This window comes from Onychostoma macrolepis, chromosome 09 (assembly GCF_012432095.1).
Source record: "Onychostoma macrolepis isolate SWU-2019 chromosome 09, ASM1243209v1, whole genome shotgun sequence".
NCBI lineage: Eukaryota > Metazoa > Chordata > Actinopteri > Cypriniformes > Cyprinidae > Onychostoma > Onychostoma macrolepis.
In genome coordinates, this window is record NC_081163.1 from 36,827,225 (window position 1) to 36,849,521 (window position 22,297).

Here is a 22,297-nt window from a genome sequence, read left to right on the forward strand (position 1 = left end):
GGACTCAGTCTATTCTTGACTCTGAGTCGGTCACAGCCGCAGCTCACACACTCGAGGCTGACCAGTTCGCTTCTGTGGTCATCATGGAAGAAGACAGCATCAACGGACTCCAGGACGCAGAGATTCCCAAACGCAGCGATGTCAAAGTCTACAAGGAGTTCTGTGATTTCTACGTGCGCTTGTGAGTGTAATCGCAAACAGCTCCATATGAGTATTCAATTACGATATTTATTATGCTATTAAATGTTTCAGGTTACAGAAATCATTCAGAAACTCAAGAAAAGTGTAGCCTACTCATATTTTACTGCATATGACTTGTAACGTATATAAATACTTGTGTGCTGTACACTGCATGATTATGGTGTGATAAATAGCATCTGCTAAATGTAAATGCCAGGTGTCTTAATGTCCAATTTTCAATGAATGTCTGGTTTTTACATGGATCCTTGGCAGTAAAGAACAGTAGATATCTCATGACGAGGACCAGCTCTGTAAATAATGTGATCTGGTTCTCTGTCCTTTCAGTGTGGTTTAGAGAAACTGATGATGATATGCTAATTTAGAGCTTCTCGTTCTTTAAAGGCGGTGAACGATGGAAATACTAGTGGAACCTGATGGCCAAAGCAATACATGTCCATTGACGTTTCTGTTATGCAAAATGCTTTAATTGTTTTTACTGTTTAACATTTGCTGAATGCTTCATAGGCTTGCTCATGGTTTGAAAAAGTTCAAAGCTAGTTAGTTAAAAGCTCATAGTTTGCTTAATAGCTCAAAGCTCATATGTGGTGACCGCATGCGACCTGCCTTTCTTCCCGGGAAATAACTGTGGAAATGGCAGATAGTTACAAGCTGGTTACGAATCAGATGAGCTTTTTAACCTTATTTTTAAGGTACTGTAAGAACGACATATTTGTAAGTTGAATGTGCCAGGTGCTGCAAACAGGTATTTGTTATTGTAATCATAAAAACACTGGTTTGTTGCACAAATAGCCATTCGTCTGGTTATTTACTATAGCAGCTGAAGAATCTGAAGTCTCACACACTTTTGCTTTGAAAATCATGTGGATATGAGCATTCACGGGTATGGTTTCACACACTCGCGTTCTCAAAGAAGCGGTCCAAAACTGTGACTCTAAACAAGACAAAACTATTACTGCATGCAGTCTTCCAGCCTAGAGAGAGATCTTGAGCTTATCACGCAGGAGACGTCTGAGACTAGTTAACACTGACTCTGACAGATGAACGCAGATACACACGCCACGCATGGTTCTCCAGAGAGCAATCACACAGTCCTCGTCTCGTTCCACGTCTGAGCTTTACAAAGAGCAGCCCACACACACACACACACACACACACACACACCAACCCTACACCTAAACCTACCCCTTACAGACACCAACCCTACACCTAAACCTACCCCTTACAGACACACACACACACACACACACACACACACACCAACCCTACACCTAAACCTACCCCTTACAGACACCAACCCTACACCTAAACCTACCCCTTACAGACACACACACACTCACACACACACACACACATGTTCGTTTTGTGAAAAGTGGGGACTCTCCATAGGCGTAATGGTTTTATACTGTACTTACTGTATGTGCTATTACCCTACACCAACCCTACACCTAAACCGACCCTTACACACACACACACACACACACACACACACACACCAACCCTACACCTAAACCTACCCCTTACAGACACACACACACACACACACACACACACACACACACACACACCAACCCTACACCTAAACCTACCCCTTACACACACACACACACACACACACACACACACACACACACCAACCCTACACCTAAACCTACCCCTTACAGACACACACACACACACCAACCCTACACCTAAACCTACCCCTTACACACACACACACGCACACACACACACACCTACACCTAAACCTACCCCTTACAGACACACACACACACACACACACACACACACACACACACACCAACCCTACACCTAAACCTACCCCTTACAGACACACACACACACACACACACACACACACACACACACACACACACCAACCCTACACCTAAACCTACCCCTTACAGACACACACACACACACACACACACCAACCCTACACCTAAACCTACCCCTTACAGGAGGCTGTGCATTTCAACTTTCCCCAAAAAAACCTCATTCTGAGTGATTTATAAGCGTTTTGAAAAGTGGGGACATGGGTCAATGTCCTGAGATGTCACCTTCAGCTTGTAATACCTGCCATACCCTCGTCATTATACACATCTATGTCCTGACTTTTCACAAAAACACACACACACACTCACACACACACATGCATAGGAGAACAGCTGTGATATTCTCTATAATGTGGACTCGTAAGAATTCATTAGTAGGTGTGTTTATTAATTTTATTCTGCAGTATTTTATATGTGCTGTCATGAGAATGGTGTGCACATGTTTCTACTGGCTGTGTCTGAAAGCTTAGGCAAGTCTCGCTGTCCACGTGTGTGTCTGAAGGAACATCCCAAACTGACTTCTGAGGCAGCATAACGCTCTCATGATCTCACGCACACGCACAGGATTGTGGGATATCACAGGCAGTGAGGGATTCATCAGATGAAGGATCTCAGCAGACGGGATGTATATATGTGTCGATGCCTTCCTCGGTGCACACAGAAAATAAACTCTGCCTTCTTTTCATTCCAAACGTCATGAGCAGAACAGCTTTTACAATAGTTTTGTTTCAGTAAAGACACAGCAGCTGAACGGCAGAATGCATCACTCCTGTGTAGTTCTTCAGCTGCTGACCCTGTCGATTCCGGCCCTGAAGGATCACTTTAGTTCAGTCTGAGCAGCGCAGGAGAAATGACTTCTGCAGAAATGCTTTATTGAATGGTTTTCAAATGCCCAAAGTAACTGTGCCAATCGAATCAGTCCTCCAGTCTAGTGACAATGAAAGCATCCAAACAGCGTTTGAAACCGAATCCAGCAGAAATTCCACCACGATCCACATATTTACATATATATACAAGTAATATATACTGTATATACAAGTAATGTGAGTTACGTAATCAGGTTACATTTTTCAAGTATCTAATAAAGTAATGCATTACTTTTTAACTTACTTTTTAATCTGAGTTAATTTTTCAAATAAGTAACGCCAGTTATTTTAGCACTTACTCACGATTTCTGTCAACATGAGGACAGGAGAGCTGTCAGTCAATACATGGACAACAGCGGCGGTGTGTGCGCCGTGTGAACGATGTTATGTAGTTCTAGACTAAATGTCAACATTTACTCGTCTCACTCGCACAAAAACAGATTCGGTATTCCTCCAACTGAATACAAACAGTAAAGTGTGAAGCTTTTCTCAATTTTTAGATGCTCTGAGTTGCTCTCGGTGCTTTCTCTGATCCGCTGTCAGTCCTGTCAGTAGTGATGCGTTGAAAATAGTCATTCAGCTCCGCTCACTCCAGAGCAGACCTCTGAACACGCTTTCTCCACAGTTACCAGCGAGGGCCGCGCTATACACGAGGACTGCAGCCCAGGGCCCCAACAACAGGGGCCCTGACACATTTGTGACGGATTATCCAAACACAGAGCAGCACAGACACACACGAGTCGTGACGGACAGATAACATAACCTCAACACGTCAGAAAATATGACAGTGGCACTAAAAAGAGCAACAACAGGAAAAAAGACACTTCAGAAGCAGGCGGTTGAACTGATACAGGCCAACAGTTTCTCCAACAGAAAACCATACTACATGCACTGCTGTAGCTTGTTGGGCTCTATCAGAGAAGCTGTGTTGTCACTGGATGTCAAAGCATCCCTGTTACGTCAAAAAAATAAAAATAAAAATACGCATCATTCCAAGCGAAAACCAGAAAAGGGTGTTTAAGCTTTTTATGTGTAATGGGCAGACTGTGCAAAGAGAACGGCTTGTCTGCTCTCCGTCAACTGTAATTGTGTATTGCTTCATTTGTCAGTTAATTGGAGAGTCCGCAGGTTCCTTCTCTCACTCTGTTTTTTGGGTTTGGAAGCATGTATGCGTGCATGCAGAGGAGCATGAATATAGCATGCTTATATTGTTGGAGAAAACCACAGGCTCTCAGAACAGAGAGGGTTTAAAGGCGTTCTTAAACGGGTGGCTGCTGTTATGAGTTCCTGTCAGAGAACGGACTTGTGCATAATTCATCTTCTCAGCAAGTTTGAAGAGAACGCTCAAACGGAATAATTCTTCAAGTGCGGCGTTATAAATATCTTTCACCACTGATTTGGCACATGTGAGCGAACTCAGATTTGTGGTACCTGTGGGGAAGTATTTGAATGCTTTCTAAAATTTATACCAATATTTAGTCACATGGGAGATTCATGTTTTTGATTCAGTTTCCTGCAGAGTTTTCGGAAAACCAGAACTGTCCTTTGAAGGGCAGAACTGGATCTAGTGACAGCTGTAGAAATGCAATAGAAAATTGTCAGTTAGTTTTGGTGGGTTGGAGATAAGTCAAGTCAAGTCATCTTTATTTATATAGTGCTTTTAACAATACAGATCGTGTCAAAGCACTTAACAGTATCAAATTAGAGGATAGAGTGTCAGTAATGTATAATGATAAGATTAAACACTTTATTTTCAGTTAAAGTTTAAGTATTTCGGCATATTTGGTGTTTGGCAAGTTTGACACGCATTTAATCTTTACAGGGGAGGTTTTTTGATTGTACATTGACTTATCAGTTTATTGAATATAAATGTAATATAATGGGCCCCGGGCCCCACAAAGGCGTAACGCAGCACTGCTCTCAGCTACTGTAGCTAACGTAATCCTGCTAACCTGCGCCTTATCTCTACCTCCTTCACTACACCTCTTTCCTTCTCTGTGGGTCTCTGGAATTGTCAGTCAGCTGTCAACAAAGCTGACTTCATTTCTGCTTTTTCTTTAAAATCCACGCTCAGCATCTTGGGCTTGACTGAGACCTGGATTCGTCCAGAAGACTCAGCAACCCCAGCTGCTCTCTACTAATCTCTTTCTCTCACACCCCCGGCAAGTTGGCCGGGTGGAGGCACTGGTCTGCTCATTTCTAACAATTGGAAATACTCAACCCGCTCTTCCCTATGCAATTACAACTCATTTGAATCTCATGCCATTACTGTATCAGCTCCGATAAAACTCCAGATCGTGGTCATTTACCGTCCCCTAGCCAAATTCTAGCCACCTTCCTAGAGGAGCTGGACGGGCTGCTGTCCTCTTCGTGGAGGATGGCACTCCACTCCTAGTCTTTGGTGATTTCAACATTCACCTAGACAAGCCTTATGCTACAGACTTCCATGCACTCCTAGCTTCGCTTTGATCTCAAACGCCTTACCACTACTAGCACGCACAAATCAGGCAACCAACTTGACTTAATTTACACACGCAATTGTACTGCAGATAACATTCTGGTACAACCGCTACATACTGGACCATTTCTTCATTACATTTACATTACACTTTGCTTCTCCTGTGCCACCAACCCCTACCAGTTACTTTTAGACTAAACCTGCGCTCCCTTTCTCCTTCCCATCTTTCCTCTGTGGTATCCTCCTCTTCCTTCACCCACCCATTTCTCATCTCTGGATGTAAACGCAGCTACTGAGACTTTATGCTCTACCTTAACCTCTTGTCTAGACGACATTTGTCCTCTCTCCTCTAGGCCCGCACGGGCTGCTCCTTCCAACCCCTGGTTATCCGAGGTTCTTCGTGAACATCGGACTACACTCAGAGCGGCAGAGAGAAAATGGCGCAAATCAAACGATCTGTCGGACCTCAGTAGGTACCAGTCTATGCTCACATCCTTCTCTGCTAAAGTCCACACTGCCAAATCCTCACATTTCCGCAACAAGATCGACAGCGCTCCAGACATGCGTAATCTCTTCAGAACATTTAATTCCCTCCTCTGTCCCCCTCCACCTCCTCCCTCCACCTCTATTACAGCTGATGACTTTGCCACTTTCTTTACAGACAAAACTAGATCAATCAGTGGTCAGTTTTCACCTCCACGCACACAGGACCCTCACCCTACCACATCCACTGCTAAAACTCCCATCTTTTCTTTCTGTCCACTCACTGAAGCTGAAGTATCCAAGCTTCTCCTCTCCAACCATCCTACAACATGTCCTCTTGACCCAATCCCTCACACCTTCTCCAAGCAATCTCACCCACACTCTTACCTGCACTCACACACATCATCAACACATCCCTACTCACAGGTAACTTCCCCATTGCGTTCAAGCAGGCTCGGGTAACCCCACTGCTCAAAAAACCTACATTAAACACTTCTCTTATAGAAAACTACAGACCTGTCTCTCCTTCCGCTCATAGCGAAAACACTTGAACGAGTTGTCTTCAACCAAGTCTCACTGTTTCTTTCACAGAACGACAAACTGGATGCTAAACAGTCAGGTTTCAGGAGGGGCCATTCAACTGAGACTGCGCTTCTCTCGGTCACTGAAGCCCTGCGAATTGCAAAAGCCCATTCCAAATCATCAGTCCTCATTCTGCTGGACCTATCTGCCGCTTTTGACACTGTCAATCATCAGATACTCCTGTCCACCCTCTCATCACTGGGCATCTCTGGCATTCCACTTCGCTGGTTTGAATCCTATCTCACTGGTAGGTCTTTCAGGGTGGCCTGGGAGGTGAGGTATCCAAAGCACATACACTGGTCACTGGGGTTCCTCAGGGATCAGTTCTTGGACCCTCCTCTTCTCCACATACACTACATCACTGGGTCCCATCATACAGGCACATGGATTCTCATACCATTGCTACGCTGATGACACACAGCTCTACCTCTCTTTTCAACCAGATGATCCAACGGTAACTGCAAGGATCTCAGGTTGCCTGGCGGACATCTCGGCATGGATGAAAGAACATCACCTGCAGCTCAACCTGGCAAAGACTGAGCTTCTTGTCCTCCCTGCCACTCCGACTCTACAGCATGACTTCACGATCCAGTTAGGTTCATCAACAATAACCCCATCAACTTCGGTCAGAAATCTTGGTGTAATCTTTGATGATCAGCTGACCTTCAAAGACCACATTACAAAACTGCTCGATCTTGCAGGTTTGCACTATATAACATCAGAAAGATCAGGCCCTTTCTGACAGAGCATGCTGCACAACTTCTTGTCCAGGCCCTTGTCATTTCTAGGCTGGACTATTGCAATGCTCTTCTGGCTGGACTTCCGTCAATACAGTCAAACCTCTACAAATGATTCAGAATGCAGCGGCACGACTGGTCTTCAACGAGCCCAAAAGAGCCCATGTTACACCTCTCTTTATCTCCTGCACTGGCTACCAATCACGGCTCGCATCAAGTTCAAGACACTGATGCTTGCATATAGAACAACCACTGGCTCAGCACCCGTTTACTTGCACTCTCTATTAACAAACTACATCCCTCCAGAAATCTGAGATCTGCTAGTGAGCGACGCCTCGTGATACCATCACAGAGAGGCGCAAAATCACTCTCTAGATCATTCTCATTCACCATTCCTGGCTGGTGGAACGATCTTCCCACCTCTATCCGGAATGCTGGATCCCTGTCAATCTTCAAGCAACAACTGAAAACTCATCTCTTTCGACAGCACTTGACTTCATCCTAAACTTAAAAAAAAAAAAAAAAAAAAATTATCTTTACTTATTCCTTCCTTTGGTAGTTTGTATTTATTTGAACAATGTCTGAGACTTGGTGTTGCAAGCACTTCGTATGTCTGATTGCCTCTTCAAGATTAATCGCCGATGTATTCCCCAATTGTAAGTCGCTTTGGATAAAAGCGTCTGCTAAATGACTAAATGTAAATGTAAATGTAAATGTAGTCTCCTATCTGGCGGTCACTTTGACATTGCGTCGATGTTCTGACACCAAGAAAATCAGAGGGAACGAGGTGTGAGTCTTGACGGTTTCTCACCAGCGCTGCGGTAGCGTTTAAAGAGTTTAATGGGTAATGCTTATGATGCTCATATTGCTAGCTGCTTCATCAGAATCAGAATGAGCTTTATTCACCATCGGTTCCACCTCTGCTTAAGTTCAATTACATAAGAAGTAACTGTGATTAAATTACACAAAAAATAAGAGTAATGCCTTACTTTACTTTTTCAAGGGAAATTACAGTAACTAATTACTTAGTAACTAATTACACCCAACACTGGTTGTAACATTAATACTCTACATAGACTGTAGAACATTTATTTACAATACAACAGTGGATTTAACATACAAATTTGAAGTCTAACCTTAAAATGCATGCATTTTATATACCCTTCTCACTTTAAATACTTTGGTGAGTTAATAAGAATATTGGTAACACTTTAGTGTCCAGTTCTCACAATTAACTAGTTGGTTATTAGCATGAATATTACTGGGATATTGGCTGTTTATTATTACTTAAAAAGCACATATTAATGTCTTGTTCTGCACGACCTTATTCTAAATCCTTAATCCTACCCAATTCTTAAACTTAACAACTACTTTACTTAGTATTAATAAGCAGTAATTAGGAGTATATTGAGGCAAAAGTCTTAATAGTTAATAGTGAGAATTGGACGCTAATCTAAAGTGTGACCAGAATAATTTATGTCGTTATCTATTATTTATTTGAAAGGATTAAAAGAAGCGTTTCATGTCTATCCTTATATCATTAACTTGTCGAGGGTGATATATGATTTAGAAAGTAATTAGTAGTAAGTAATTAAATACTTTTTGGAGAGAGTAATTTGTACAGTAATCTAATTACACTGATGAAGATGTAATTAGTAACTGGTAATTAATTACTTTTTTAGAGTAACTTACCCAACACTGGTTACAACCATGCAGACATTTCTTCACTTTGATTCTGATCCATGTTCTTCATTATAGTATTACCACATTGTGACAGAATCATAAGACGAATGTTTGTCTGTCGTCACAGCAACATGACGAATGCGTTGACCAATGCCATCTGTGAGCGCTGCAAGGCCAGCTTCACTCCAACGGAGAAGATCGTGAACAGTAATGGTGAGCTGTATCATGAGCAGTGCTTCGTCTGTGCGCAGTGCTTCCAGCAGTTCCTCGAGGGGCTCTTCTATGAGGTGAGACCTGCACCCACTCAGATCTAAACCCAACCGTCCTGCATCACCCGCCCTGCTCCTGGAGAGCTACCATCCCGGTCTTCAGGTCCAGTTCTGCTCCAACACACCTGACTGTCATTAACCCTAGCTGCTTCAGGAGTGCTTGATTGAGGCTGGAGCTGAATTCTGCAGGATGCTGGTAGACCTATACCCTGTTGAAAAACAGCATATGCTGGTCCTGAGCTGGTTTAAGCTGGTCCTAAGCAACCAGCTCATATACTGTATGAATTCATTTGTTTATTGACTTTTTCACATTCATTCATTCCATTTTAATTATTTGAGATAGTCCAGCCTGGAAGCCTGAACACTGCATCAGTGTGAGCGAACACTTTATAGCAGCTAGTTACCTGACATGCATGGGATATCAACTGGTTGTCAACAAGTTCATTTGCAGATTAGAACTATTTTTTGGCCTGTTTATAGTATCATATCAAGGACTGTACCACAATCTACAAGCAGCTAAGTTTGCTTAGTTTGAGCAAACCCTGGATTTTTGATACCACAAAGTTGGATAACATTTTAAAGGTGTTCAATGCCACAACAAATGCTTCATGACTAACCTTTTTAGTGAGATCTGGCCACAACGATTGATCCCTGTCTGACATGATTGGCTGTTTGCTGCAAACATCACAGTTTGTGCTATTGTTTGATGCCATTTCCTTAAGAATGATGTCATTAAGGAACAAGGTTTGTTAGTTATATGGATTTTATTTTTTGATTAAAGAAAGAGGGGAAAGAATGAAGAATGTTCTTCATAAATTACCTATTAATAAATTACATTTCAGTAAGTCGTAACATTAAAATGTTGTCTAAGACCTTTTACGATGGAGATATGAACAGCTAATCTATGACGTGTCCTGCACTTGCTTTTGCAGTTTGAAGGCAGAAAATACTGTGAGCATGACTTCCAGATGCTGTTTGCTCCGTGCTGTTACCAGTGTGGTGAGTAGACAAACCTGATCAAGTGTACACTGATGAATCCTGTAGATGGCCAGTGTGAAAACACTTCACCCTTAAGTCTGATCACTCGTCATTTTATGTAAAAAAAATATCAGTAACAGTGTTTAGGAGCCATCAAGATCACCTAGTTGTCACCCCATTGTATTGAATTTAATGGCTCTTATTCTAAAATGCTAAAATGTGCATGAAACCAATCTGACTGAGTACAATGAATAAACAAACAAACAAAAAACAAAAAAACAGCTTTCATTCTTACAATGAACAGCCACAACATTAAAACCACCGATGGGTGAAGTGAACAACATTGATTATATTGTTACAATGGCGCTTTTCAAGGGGTGGGATAGATTAGGCAGCAAAAGATTAAAAGGTATTTCACAAGTTCACCTGCTCATCCAGTCTTAATAGTTAACAGTAAAATAACTTGACTTGCTGTCCTGGACGGAGACTCGAGCTCCAGGATAGAACCCCCTGTGATGGTACAACATGGAGCAGAATGAGAGAAATAGAGGTGGAGCTGGGGAGGTGGAGGGTTCGGGAGCATCGATGCAGGGACTCACATACACGACTGCTGCTTATACACGCTCGTAATGATGATTGACAGGACTTAATGATGAGGCTCCTCCTGAACCTACGTTTGGAACTTCATTTCTTGGTCAGGTCAGGAGCTAAACACAAGTAGAGTTCTGGCAGAAGTTCACACTCGTCTGCAGCAGTTGCTTATTTAATCCTGAAGACGATGGCGCTGAATTCAGCCATTACTGCAGTATCTGTGTGATGTGTGTTGCATGTGCTGTATTTCCAGGCGAGTTCATCATTGGCCGTGTGATAAAGGCCATGAACAGCAGCTGGCACCCTGACTGTTTCTGCTGCGATCTGTGCCAGGCTGTGCTCGCTGACGTCGGCTTCGTGAAGAACGCAGGCAGGTCAGTCCGGCTGCTGCTGTACTTCAGGACAAATAGGGACTTTGTGTGCTCCTTCCCTGTTGAAAAAAAACAAAAAAAAAACAGCATATGCTAGTTAGGTATGTTCTGAAGCATGGCAGCTGGTTTGAGCTGGTTTAAGCTGGTCATGTGCTGGTCCTAGGTAACTAGCTCCTGCTTAGGACCAGCTCATAACCAGCTTAAAATCAATTTAAACCAGTTCATGACCAACTAAGGACCAACTCAAACCAGATGCCATTCTTCAGAGCATACAACAAGGTTGTAAAACTTTCAGTCAAATCACATGGGGCCTCATTTATAAAATGTTACACAGAAACCATCCTAAATTTGATCTTGCGATCATCTCTCGAATATGCGTACGTGTGATTCATAGAATGAACGTATGCACAGAAAACGCATGTGCTCTTTCAGATGAGAAATCTATGAATCGCAAATGATCTTGAACTTGTTCGCAACTTAATAGTTTCAGCTCTCTGCCTTGTAAACGACTCCTAATTAATGTCATTAACATATATCACCAATCATCATAATTTAGAACAGCGAGCTGTAAGAACAGCTTACATTTTCAAAAACCTGCAGTACTCCGACAAAAAAAAGTGCGTACGTCTGTTCAGACCCTGACGTGACGCTAAGCACTTTTCCACGTCAAAGACCGTTTGTACAAATATGAGCGCTGGCGTGGATTTAAGCGTACGCACACTCTACGATCAACTCTGAGCATACGCACACTTTATAAATGAGGCCCATGAAGTTTTCATTGAATGTGACTTGGAAATAAACAAGCTAGTCTATAAATTGTAATTGAGTGATTAGTTTTATGTTGTTAATCTGCCTGACAGACACCTGTGCCGTCCGTGTCATAACCGTGAGAAGGCTCACAGTCTGGGGAAGTACATCTGTCAGAAATGTCAAGCCATCGTTGATGACATCCCGCTGATTTTCAAGAATGACCCGTACCATCCTGACCACTTCAACTGCAATAACTGCGGGTGAGTAACATACTCCATATACTCAAGCGACGGGACGGACGAGAGACTCTCAGAATGTCGAAGCAGTTCACAGCGTTTATCTGTCATATTACTCAAATCTATTGATGTGACTGTTTCGACATTGTTCCCAATGCATTTCAACTCAGGAGTGGGTTTGTAAAGAAATAAATAGTAGCAATATGTACCTTTAAAGGCACAATATGTAAGTTTTCGCCTCTAGAGGGCGCATATTCAAAACAAACAGAGAAACGAAGACATAGATTGATGATGCTGTGATTGAGTGTGGAATCATGGGAGTTGTTGTCTTCCCCACAGCTGATGCAATCATGTTCATGGATGAGCTAATGTATTAAAGACTCATTAAGGTCACTGTGGTATGAAGCGGGGGGGCTGAAAGTCGTAGAAGCGAAACGGGGACGCTGGAGCGATTGCTAATGAAGGACGAGCGCGATACACGGCTCGAAAGCAGCGGAGCTTTTATTATGCCACAGGCGAGGGCTTCCGCTTCCTCCGGTCATGCGTGTTGGGGGGGGGGGGGGTCCTCATGTAACACACAGCAGCCACAACATCACTTGTTTTATTTGTTTTTTCCTTTTTATTCGAAACATTCCCAAACGCATTAACTATATTGAAATATCTTGATTCTCACCTTTATAGATTATGTTGATCTATAGTGGGCGATGGTCATAGTAACCTAATGTAATCTATTAACTATGCATAAAAACCTGACTGTTTATGGGTGTCATGCCATAACATGATGCCATTATTTTCAAAAACCTGCAGTACTCCGACAAGAAAAGTGCGTAAGTCTGCTCAGACCCTGACGTGATGTGCTGGTCCTAGGTAACTAGCTCCTGCTTAGGACCAACTCATAACAAATTTAGGATGGTTTCTGCACAACATTTTATAAATGATGCCCAAGATGTTGAACCCATGGCAGGTTCCTGAAGCTCAGGGTTGAGTGCTTCTGCTTTCAGTAAGGAGCTGACGGCCGAAGCCAGGGAGCTGAGGGGTGAGCTGTACTGTCTGCCGTGTCACGATAAGCTGGGCGTGCCGATCTGCGGCGCCTGCAGGAGACCCATCGAGGGCCGCGTGGTCAATGCCATGGGCAAACAGTGGCACGTGGAGGTACACGTGCTGTTCTGTGTCCGTCACAGTGATCCTCTGAATGCTCTAATGAGGTGTTGACTTCATCCTCTGAGCCAATCCGGTGTGGCATCTTGACATTTATTATCATCTATCATCTTCTTGTTTGCAGCATTTCGTGTGTGCTAAATGTGAGAAACCGTTTCTTGGTCATCGGCATTATGAGCGCAAGGGCCTGGCATACTGTGAGAATCACTACAACCAGGTAAAGTCTGGAAATTAGCTCATTTATTCAGTCTATGATAAAAACACAAAATATCAAGATGTGCACATAAGAATATAAACATTATTAAAAAAACAGATGCATGCTGTTCTGTTCTGTTCTGTTGTATTTGTGCAGGTCAGTCAGCATTAAGCATTTTACTTCAAATCACTGTAATGCTGTAATAACTTACCAGGATGTTCAGATTTTTACAATGTGCATTTAAAATGTGAAAGGAGTGAACAGGCGATGTCATTTTGATGTCAAATTGATGTCAAATTCAAGACTTGATCAAGATCAACATCACTTTAAATTCAGTTTGGGTGGCAATTTCTTCCAGTGGTAATTGGGTGAATATAGGCAATAAATCCCACACTGAAATTGGTTTTATGTATATGAGACCAATATGTTTCTTGTTCAATTTACATCAAATCAACATCATGTCAAGTTTATGACGTCAGTTTGATTTGCATTTTTGACCTGTTTTTTTGACCTCAGTTTTTCAACATCAATTGCCCGCTGGGTCTAAACTCCATTAGAGACAATATGTACAGGACAGTCTACAAAAATATTACTGAGACATGATGCAGCCCACATCCGTGGCAGATGCTGTACGCATGAAAACACACTGCTTTGACACGATGTTAATGTGAGTGTCACACTTCTCTCGCAGCTCTTTGGAGAAGTCTGTTACCACTGCAACCGTGTCATCGAGGGAGATGGTGAGACCGTTTGCATCGTTCATATAACGATGATCCTAATCTGAGGCTTTATAGCGAAGAGCCCATGTGTGCTTGACTCTTTCTTTTTGTTTTGAAGTGGTGTCTGCGCTGAATAAGGCCTGGTGTGTCAAATGCTTCGGCTGCTCCACGTGCCACTCCAAGCTGACCCTCAAGTGCGTACAAGTGTTTCAGATGTATGCTAGATAGCTTCTAAGTGTTAATGCTAATATATTCATTTTGACCTCATGGTCTTTATGCATGATGTCATTGCTGCTCTTCACGTGATGCACAAAGCCAAGATGCATTTACGCCAATCACTTCACAACTGTACAATACAATGGGACTAGATAGTTGGATTTTTACTCATAAGAATTTCTAGGGGTGTTAATACTTTACATGTTTTGCATGAAATAATAAAAGGACAAATGGTGAATGCATTTTTTGTTTTGCATTGTTTGGCTCATATTTACCAAAAGCAGACAATATAAGGAGGGCGGTGTAATTCAATATAAAGCACTGATGACAGAATCCAGCAGACGTGTAGAGGGTCGTGACGGCTCGGGGACGCGCATGAGCTGTGCGTGTGTTTGCTGACAGACAGCTGTGCTCTGTGCTGTTCTTCAGGGATAAGTTTGTGGAGATGGATCTGAAGCCTGTGTGTAAGCACTGCTACGAGCGCGTGCCGGACGAGCTCAAGAGACGCCTGTCCAAACAAGACTCCAAAGACATGAAGAAGAAGAAAATGCCCATCTGTCTGTGACATCTCTCTGTTTCTGCGGTCAGTGCTTTCTTCCTCCGGAGACAGTTCTGTCCCTCGTGTGACAAACAGAATTAATTTAGTTCTGAAAATAAACAGAAGTCTTGTGGGTTTGGATGAGGGTATCAAATCATGACAGTATGTTGATTTTCAATGCTCTAACCTTCTGCATTCCACGTTTCTAATTTTTATACACTCACTGGGCACTTTGTTAGATAAACCTTGCTAGTACGGGGTTGGACCCCGTTTTGCCTTCAGAACTGCCTTAATTCTAGATTCCACAAGGTGCTGGAAAGATTTTGGCCCATATTGACATGATTTGTCATCTGCACATCCATGATGTGAATCCCGTTCCAGCACGTCCCAAAGATTGAGATCCGGTGACTGAAGGGGTCATTGAAGTTTAGTGTTCAAGAAACCAGTTGATGTGAGCTTTGTGACGGTGTGTTATTCTGCTGGAAGTAGCCATCACAAGACGGGCACGCTGTGGTCATACAGGCACAGACATGGCCAGCAACAAAGTTTAAACGGTGCTCAGTGGGTACAAAGAGGCCGAAAGTGTGCCCAAAGATACCATTACACCGCCATCAGCAGCCTGAACCGCTGATACAAGGCAGGACGGATCCATGCTCTCGTGATGTTTATGCCAAATAAACTCTGTTTTAGGGTTCGATGTGTTGTGTTCAGAGATGCTCTTCTGCAGACGTCGTTGTCACGAGTGTTTATTCGAGTTCCTGTCGTTTCTATCAGTTCAGACCAGTCTTCTCCTCTGACCTCTGACCTCTGGCATCAACAGGACATTTTCATCCACAAAACCACTGCTCACTGGATACTTTCTCTGTTTCTGACCATTCCCCGTAAACCCCAGAGAGGACTTGTGTGAAAATTCAAGTGGATCAGCAGTGTCTGAAATAATCAGACCAGCCCATCTGGCACCAACAATCATGCCCTTAAAGGTGCTGTATGTAGGATTGACACCTAGTGGCTGAACTAGATATTGCAGTCCAAATTCAAAATATTAGAGAGGGATTGGCTGATTAGATGTTTGCGATAACGAGCGGTTGAACAGGTGTACCTAATAAAGTGGCTGGTGAGTGTATATGAACAATATGCACTAAGAGCATGGAAATCAATCAGGGGAGCATTTGCGAAAAGCAACTATGTTCCGTTGTTACCAGCAGAGTTCACTGGAACTGACCACCATAGCTAGCTAACGATGCTTGAAACGCACCCAGACCGGCAAGTATCGAGCCAGTTTGATCTGTTGTGTCCATTCAACCCCAGAGGATGAATCCATGTCTTCTGACATGAAATGATAGGAGGGTGTGAGAAAATAACTAATATTTGGAGCTTTTGAAACTGAAGCATCCATAACTTTCCTGGTGTTTATGTTTGATCAGATGATTTTTCCTGTGGTGTTGTAGATCTGCTGAGATCTCCTGCAGCTGAACACCAGACGTCCAGCTCCTCACCGCTTCATCTCGACTGCTCAGATCTGTGTTAGCTGAACAATAGAAGGGTTCACAAATAAAGGAATGCAGAGTTTTGTCATGCTGTTTTAATTTCTCACTTGAGTTCTGTTGGATTGTATTTTATGTTTGGTTGTTATGTCAATTGGAAAATCGCAGAATGTTCAACTGTAATAATTCGATTTTTGTTCACTATTAAGAGAGTAACTGCACTAATGCCAGCACTACATGTATTTATCAGTTCTCAGACATATTACATATATTTCATGAAGGCAGGTGTTTGAAGTCTCCTGTTTGGGAAGAAGCTTAGAAGTTAAGATGCTTACACAAAGTTCTAAATATGGATATTTTTATTACACAAATGCATGGATTCACTACAGGAGGCCTGTATTCACCCCTCGGAGCCGTGTGAGGCATGTTTCATGATGGATGGATGCACTTTATTGGACTTCAAAATCTCATCCACCATTCACTGCCATTATAAAGCTTGGAAGAGGACATTTTTAATATAACTCTGACTGTATTCATCTGAATGAATGAAGTCATGAGGTAATTTTCATTTTGGGGAACTATCACTTTCATAAACTCAAAACTTTCAACTTCAAAAAGTTTATAAAACACTGTGAAAGTACCCAAGCCTCTAAAAGGTTTAATTTAGCCTTTTACAAACATAATTAAACCTTGATCAACACATACAGAGCTCACGAAAGCTTCAGTTTCATGAAATTAAACAAAACTGAAGCTCAAACATGCTGCTTGATGCAAGAAACGAACGCACACTGATTACGCTCCGTTCAGAGTCTAATTACCCCGGCTGGAAAACACGCAAAATCACTAATACCTAAAAAAGCTCAAAATTTACTTTCCAGCTCAAAAATCTAGATTTGGCACTGATTTATCTCCCAGGCTACTCTCCTGGTGAATTTGATTTATTTCTATTTATCAAAAAAAAAAAAAATATCAATTTCCTGTAGTTCAGACGTAAAGAGAAAAGTGTCTCTAAAGAGTGCTGCACACGAGAGCATAATAACTCCTGATCTCACTGCTGGACACTCAGATGTTTCAGGAAAACTGGCAGCTTAAGTTACCGGTGTCAAAACTAAACGAGAAACACAGCAGCTTTGCTTCAGAAGCACTTGACAGAAAGTACAGTTTCTCATCAATGATGACTCGCTTTGAATAAATGGTGAAACTCAAATTATTTATTTTATGTTCAAGAAGTTGCAAGAAACATGGCTGTTTGTGTGGGACCTCGTCTCAGTGACGTGACATTCAACGAAACACACATTTAACAAAGACAGCCTTCAAAAGATTCACATTCCGTCCAATTACGCCCCTGTAAACAAGTTCTGTAATAAAATAAAGTTTTTCTTTTCTTGCATGAATTTTATTGTCAACTAGAGCCGTTCACTTTATTAACACACAAACAGGACAAAAATAAAACCACTGCATGTACAAATTCTGATTTACACAAGAGTTCAGGGAACACGCTCTCAAACATGACGATCAGTAGTTCGTGTAGAAAAGCTCATATCATCTGTCCACAGTCTGAGATGGTGATGGTTTTGGTGGGTTTCCCGTCTTTAGCGCCCAGCTCTCCGATCCTCCGCACCACATCCATGCCTTCTTTGACGAACCCGAAGGCCACGTGCTTGAAGTCCAAGTGTTCTGCTTTCTTGAGGGTGATGAAGAACTGCGAGTTGTTGGTGTCTCTGCCGCGGTTGGCCATGGACAGCAGCCCCGGCCCCGTGTGCCTCACCTCGAAGCTCTCGTCCTCAAACTTCCCTCCGTAGATGGACTTCCCTCCCGTCCCGTCCTCGCTGGTGATATCACCGCCCTGAGAGACCACACACACACACACACACACACACCTGAGTTATTTAAATCAGAAACGCTAGATATTTCAGACCGTCACCATGACCAGCTGTTTGTATCTCAGTTTTGATGTGTTTAGGTCAATACTGACCCGTCTCGCTCGAGGTTCGGTTACTCCAGCAGATCTTTTACTTTCATTCAGATGCTACTAGATTTTTGTGTCAATGGGCCGTTCTACAGAACTGGTGCAAACTGCTGTCCCACGACCAGAAACACATTTAAAGAGCATTTAAGTATTCAAATCTTAGTTGTTTACTCAGATCCTTAAATATTATTGTGGGTTTCAATACATAATATAAAATATCAGTAAGCTTTATATATATATATATATAAAAATATATATAAAATCATCATTTATTGGGTACTTTCAGTTTGGAGGTGGCTGTCCTGAACCCTAACCCCTAAATTTCAAATTTTGTATTTTATTCCATTGTTGTTTTTAAAAAAATATTTTTTTTTTTTTTTCGCAGTATATTATTAATTGTACTTTTTGTTGATATTTAATTCACTTTAATTTAGAATTATTAACTTAGTTGTTTTTGTCATTTTTATTACTTTTTTAATATTATATTATTGATATTAATGTGTTTTAATACTTTTAATTTATGTAGTTCTAGTTATTTTGGTATGCTGTTCCAAATATAACGAGACCGATCTTCTGATTTTTGGCCAAACTGGTCAGAAATGTCAATGTTTTAATATCTTTTGAGCAGTAGGAGGCGCTGTGCCCTGAGGTCATGCTCGTTATAACCGGTCAGCATCTGCTGAAGCACTGAAGACACAGACAGTGTGCGTCACGTATGCTTTCACACAGGAGTCCGCAGCTGTTTGCCACAAACAACATTTAACCATTATTTCAATTTTAAATCCAAACGTTGTTACTGAAAATAGTTCTCTTTTTGCACAGAACTGAAATACAAACTTTCATAGCTTTATTCACATAAACGCAATAAAAGCAACGTTTTATTCAATGTCTTTTACTTCTATTTATATATGAAGTTGCTCAAGTGGCAACACATTTAAACACAGCCTACGGTCTACTTCCTGATGTTTAAGAGTACCAGGATATCAAAGACAGTTAAATGAACACTTACACACACTCTCGTGCCTTTTCTTTGCATTTAAATCTTTGATAAAAGCAATTCTGCGGTTCGTAAATAACTTTGTTTTTCTACCTCCACGAATGCCATATTGTCTTGTTCATCTAAAAGTGCACTTTTCCTTGATTTAAATCATGTGTGCTGACCGTGAAACACAGTAGGCTTTAATTATATGTCTTTATGGTGTAATTACTACATTTCTGCGTCGATCCGTGTTCATCTTTACTGCGTACAATGCGCTGTCACTTTAATTCGGTGCATGCCGCACAGCAGAAACAGACTCGATCTCTGCCCTGCTGCAGGCGCTCCTGGACGGAACCGTGCGCGGTGTGAGCGCTTTAATTCATTAACATGGCTGTGGACAAAAATATGCACACCGCATACACACTGCAGACGGAGTATGTGTGAAACCGGCGGAAACAGAAACCTCTGCAGCAGAATAACCTGCGCATTATTGACTCGAGGTGGGACGGTAAGTCAAAGCCTCGCAAATCCTGGATCTATTCTGAGATTTTGGGGATGCGTCGCAATTCTCTCTGGAATCGATTCTGAGCTTAGTTTTTAACCGCAGACTCATGTGTGAGTGAGTGAGTGTGTGAGTGAGTGAGTGAGTGAGTGAGTGAGTGAGTGAGTGAGTGAGTGAGTGAGTGAGTGAGTGAGTGAGTGAGTGAGTGAGTGAGTGAGTGAGTGAGTGAGTGAGTGAGTGAGTGAGTGAGTGAGTGAGGAGGAGTGAGTGAGTGAGTGAGTGGTGAGTGAGTGAGTGAGTGAGGAGTGTGTGAGTGAGTGAGTGAGTGAGTGAGTGTGGAGTGAGTGAGTGAGTGAGTGAGTGAGTGAGTGAGTGAGGTGAGTGAGTGAGTGAGTGAGTGAGTGAGTGAGAGTGAGTGAGTGAGTGTGTGTGTGTGTGTGTGTGTGTGTGTGTGTGTGTGTGTGTGTGTGTGTGTGTGTGAGTGAGTGAGTGAGTGAGTGAGTGAGTGAGTGAGTGAGTGAGTGAGTGTGTGTGTGTGTGTGTGTTAAGGAACTGGAAGCAAGCGGTGTACAGCTGTTTCTAAAGCATGCAGCACCATCTGCTGATAAAAACTAAGCTCAGAATCAATTCAAGAGAGAATCGTGATGCATTCTGAAAGATCTCAGGATCATTACTCTGTATGCGATGCATCGATTTATTGTTGCAGCCCTATTAATGACAGAAGCGCATTATTTGTTGATTTTATAGGTAGCAATCGCACGATGATCGTTTTGACATTGAGAATCCATTTCAACGAGCTGATGTAAAGGAACGCTGTTTCCGTACAGAACACATCATCAGCGAGTTGCTGAACACCAGCGTGTCCTCACCTGACACATGAAGTCCGGGATGATCCTGTGGAAGACGGACCGGCGGTAACCGAAGCCCTTCTCTCCCGTACACAGAGCACGGAAGTTCTCCGCCGTTCTGGGCACGATGTGAGCGAAGAGCTCCATCACGATTCTCCCAGCATCCTCGTCATCCACGGCCATGTTGAAGAACACCACAGGGTTGGACTCTCGAGACAGCGCCTCTGCGGCGGACATCTGCGCGGCGTCAGTCTGAGACATGCGGCTCTGGCAGTCTGTGAAGGCTTGTCTGAAGGCCTCCGCCAGCTCTGGAGTCTTGAACTTCGCCGCCAGCTGCTCGACTTTCCCGTCTCCCTCTGTGTGCACAAACATACAGACGTGAAGAGACGGATCTGACCCACGCTGGACAAACGAGTGTGAACGCGCAGGGTTTTGAGCTAAGTGAAAAATGTCCGTTTTGGTCAAATTTGAGGTTTTCACAAAAATGAGTTCATTAAGCCCTCTTCTAGTGATCTCAGTGCTCCAAATACTAATTAAACATCTAAAATGATCTTTATTAGTATGTTTTCTGAGAGGAGCTCGCTTCTGGGCGCCTGCTGCTGCTTCTCAAGCTGTAGGTCTATTGTTGCAAAGCTTTGTGAATATTCATATCAAATTCTCCATGACACGAGTCCAAACCCGTGAAATATGATTTTCAAACCCATGCTGATGAAATACAAAACCATCGTGTTGACATTTGCAAAGAGCAGAAGACGTGCCTCTCCGCGAGCGCGATCTCTCTATGAAGTACATTATTGATAAATATGTCTTGGCGAGATTCATACAAACATGATCTGTTATGTCTTACATGAACGAGGGAAATCTGATGTGTAACATTATATTAGATCCATGCATTACAGCAGGTCTTAATATAGATCTGTCTGTTAATCAAACATTAAAAGAAAAGACGGAATCACTCGCTGCTCTTGATTAAACTAATGTTTATTTGCATCTTTGTTCATATTTTTAATAACAAAGATAAAATAAAAGATAGATATATTGTGATGAATAATATAGTAATTATTATTATGAAAAGAAATGGAGGAAAATATGCAATGTCGCTTGGCGATTTTGCTTTGAAAACTTTAACTCGATTTTCTCTAAATCAGCTCTGCTGACTCTGTCGCCTTCAAACGGCTGTCGCTGTCATTTTATGTCTGATTCCAACAAGTCACGCGTCATTTAGAAGGTATTTTAATGGAGAATGTGAAAATAAAAAAAAAAGTCATTTTTGAAAATGTGCTCATTCTGACTCATTTTGCCAGCACGGGTCGTGTGTGTGTGTGGCGAGGAGCGAGGTCTGTACCGGTGTAGTCGGTGGCGGTCCACACCAGCGCGTTAGCCGAGGTGTTCATGGGCTTGAGCTCGATGCCCTCGCTGATGGTGTGGTTGGCGCAGACTTTGAGCACCTGCTCGCGTCTCATCAGCAGGCGGTAGCTCTTCTTCACCGGGTGGAAGAGGATCTTGAGGTCTCCCACGCCGCGCTCCTTCCACTGGTTGAGCTCGCGGTCCCAGCGGTAGAGTTTGGCTCTCTCTTTGAACAGGATCTCCTCGTCCTCCTCGCCGGACTTCACCTCCACCTGCAGGAGCACATCAGCACACGTCACACTTC

At 42.6% G+C, this 22,297-nt stretch overlaps 2 protein-coding genes across 2 annotated transcripts in view; one reads left to right on the forward strand and one right to left on the reverse strand.

The window, feature by feature from the left end:
* Positions 1 to 4: 4 nt before the first annotated feature.
* On the forward strand, positions 5 to 16,435 carry lims2 (LIM and senescent cell antigen-like domains 2). Its single transcript, XM_058787001.1, has 11 exons — positions 5 to 181; positions 8,970 to 9,129; positions 10,044 to 10,110; positions 10,934 to 11,054; positions 11,912 to 12,061; positions 13,039 to 13,189; positions 13,320 to 13,412; positions 14,083 to 14,131; positions 14,229 to 14,304; positions 14,756 to 14,909; positions 16,313 to 16,435. Exons 1-10 carry the CDS (start codon positions 84 to 86, stop codon positions 14,889 to 14,891), a joined length of 1,101 nt encoding a protein of 366 aa, XP_058642984.1. The 5' UTR covers positions 5 to 83; the 3' UTR covers positions 14,892 to 14,909; positions 16,313 to 16,435.
* A 1,109-nt stretch (positions 16,436 to 17,544) lies between these two features.
* The window catches only part of ranbp2 (RAN binding protein 2), a 31,848-nt gene continuing 27,095 nt past the window's right edge, over positions 17,545 to 22,297 (reverse strand). Inside the window, 3 exon segments of the mRNA XM_058786999.1 lie at positions 17,545 to 18,194; positions 20,668 to 21,002; positions 21,992 to 22,265. Of these exon segments, the coding sequence (XP_058642982.1) occupies positions 17,886 to 18,194; positions 20,668 to 21,002; positions 21,992 to 22,265 (918 nt within the window). The 3' untranslated portion in view covers positions 17,545 to 17,885.

Coding starts and splice junctions, on each gene's coding strand:
- lims2 (XM_058787001.1), top strand. CDS start 84: ATGGAAGAAGACAGCATCAACGGACTCCAGGACGCAGAGATTCCCAAA. Junction 13,413..14,082: donor GTGAGAATCACTACAACCAG/GTAAAGTCTGGA, acceptor CTTCTCTCGCAG/CTCTTTGGAGAAGTCTGTTA. Junction 14,305..14,755: donor CACTCCAAGCTGACCCTCAA/GTGCGTACAAGT, acceptor GCTGTTCTTCAG/GGATAAGTTTGTGGAGATGG.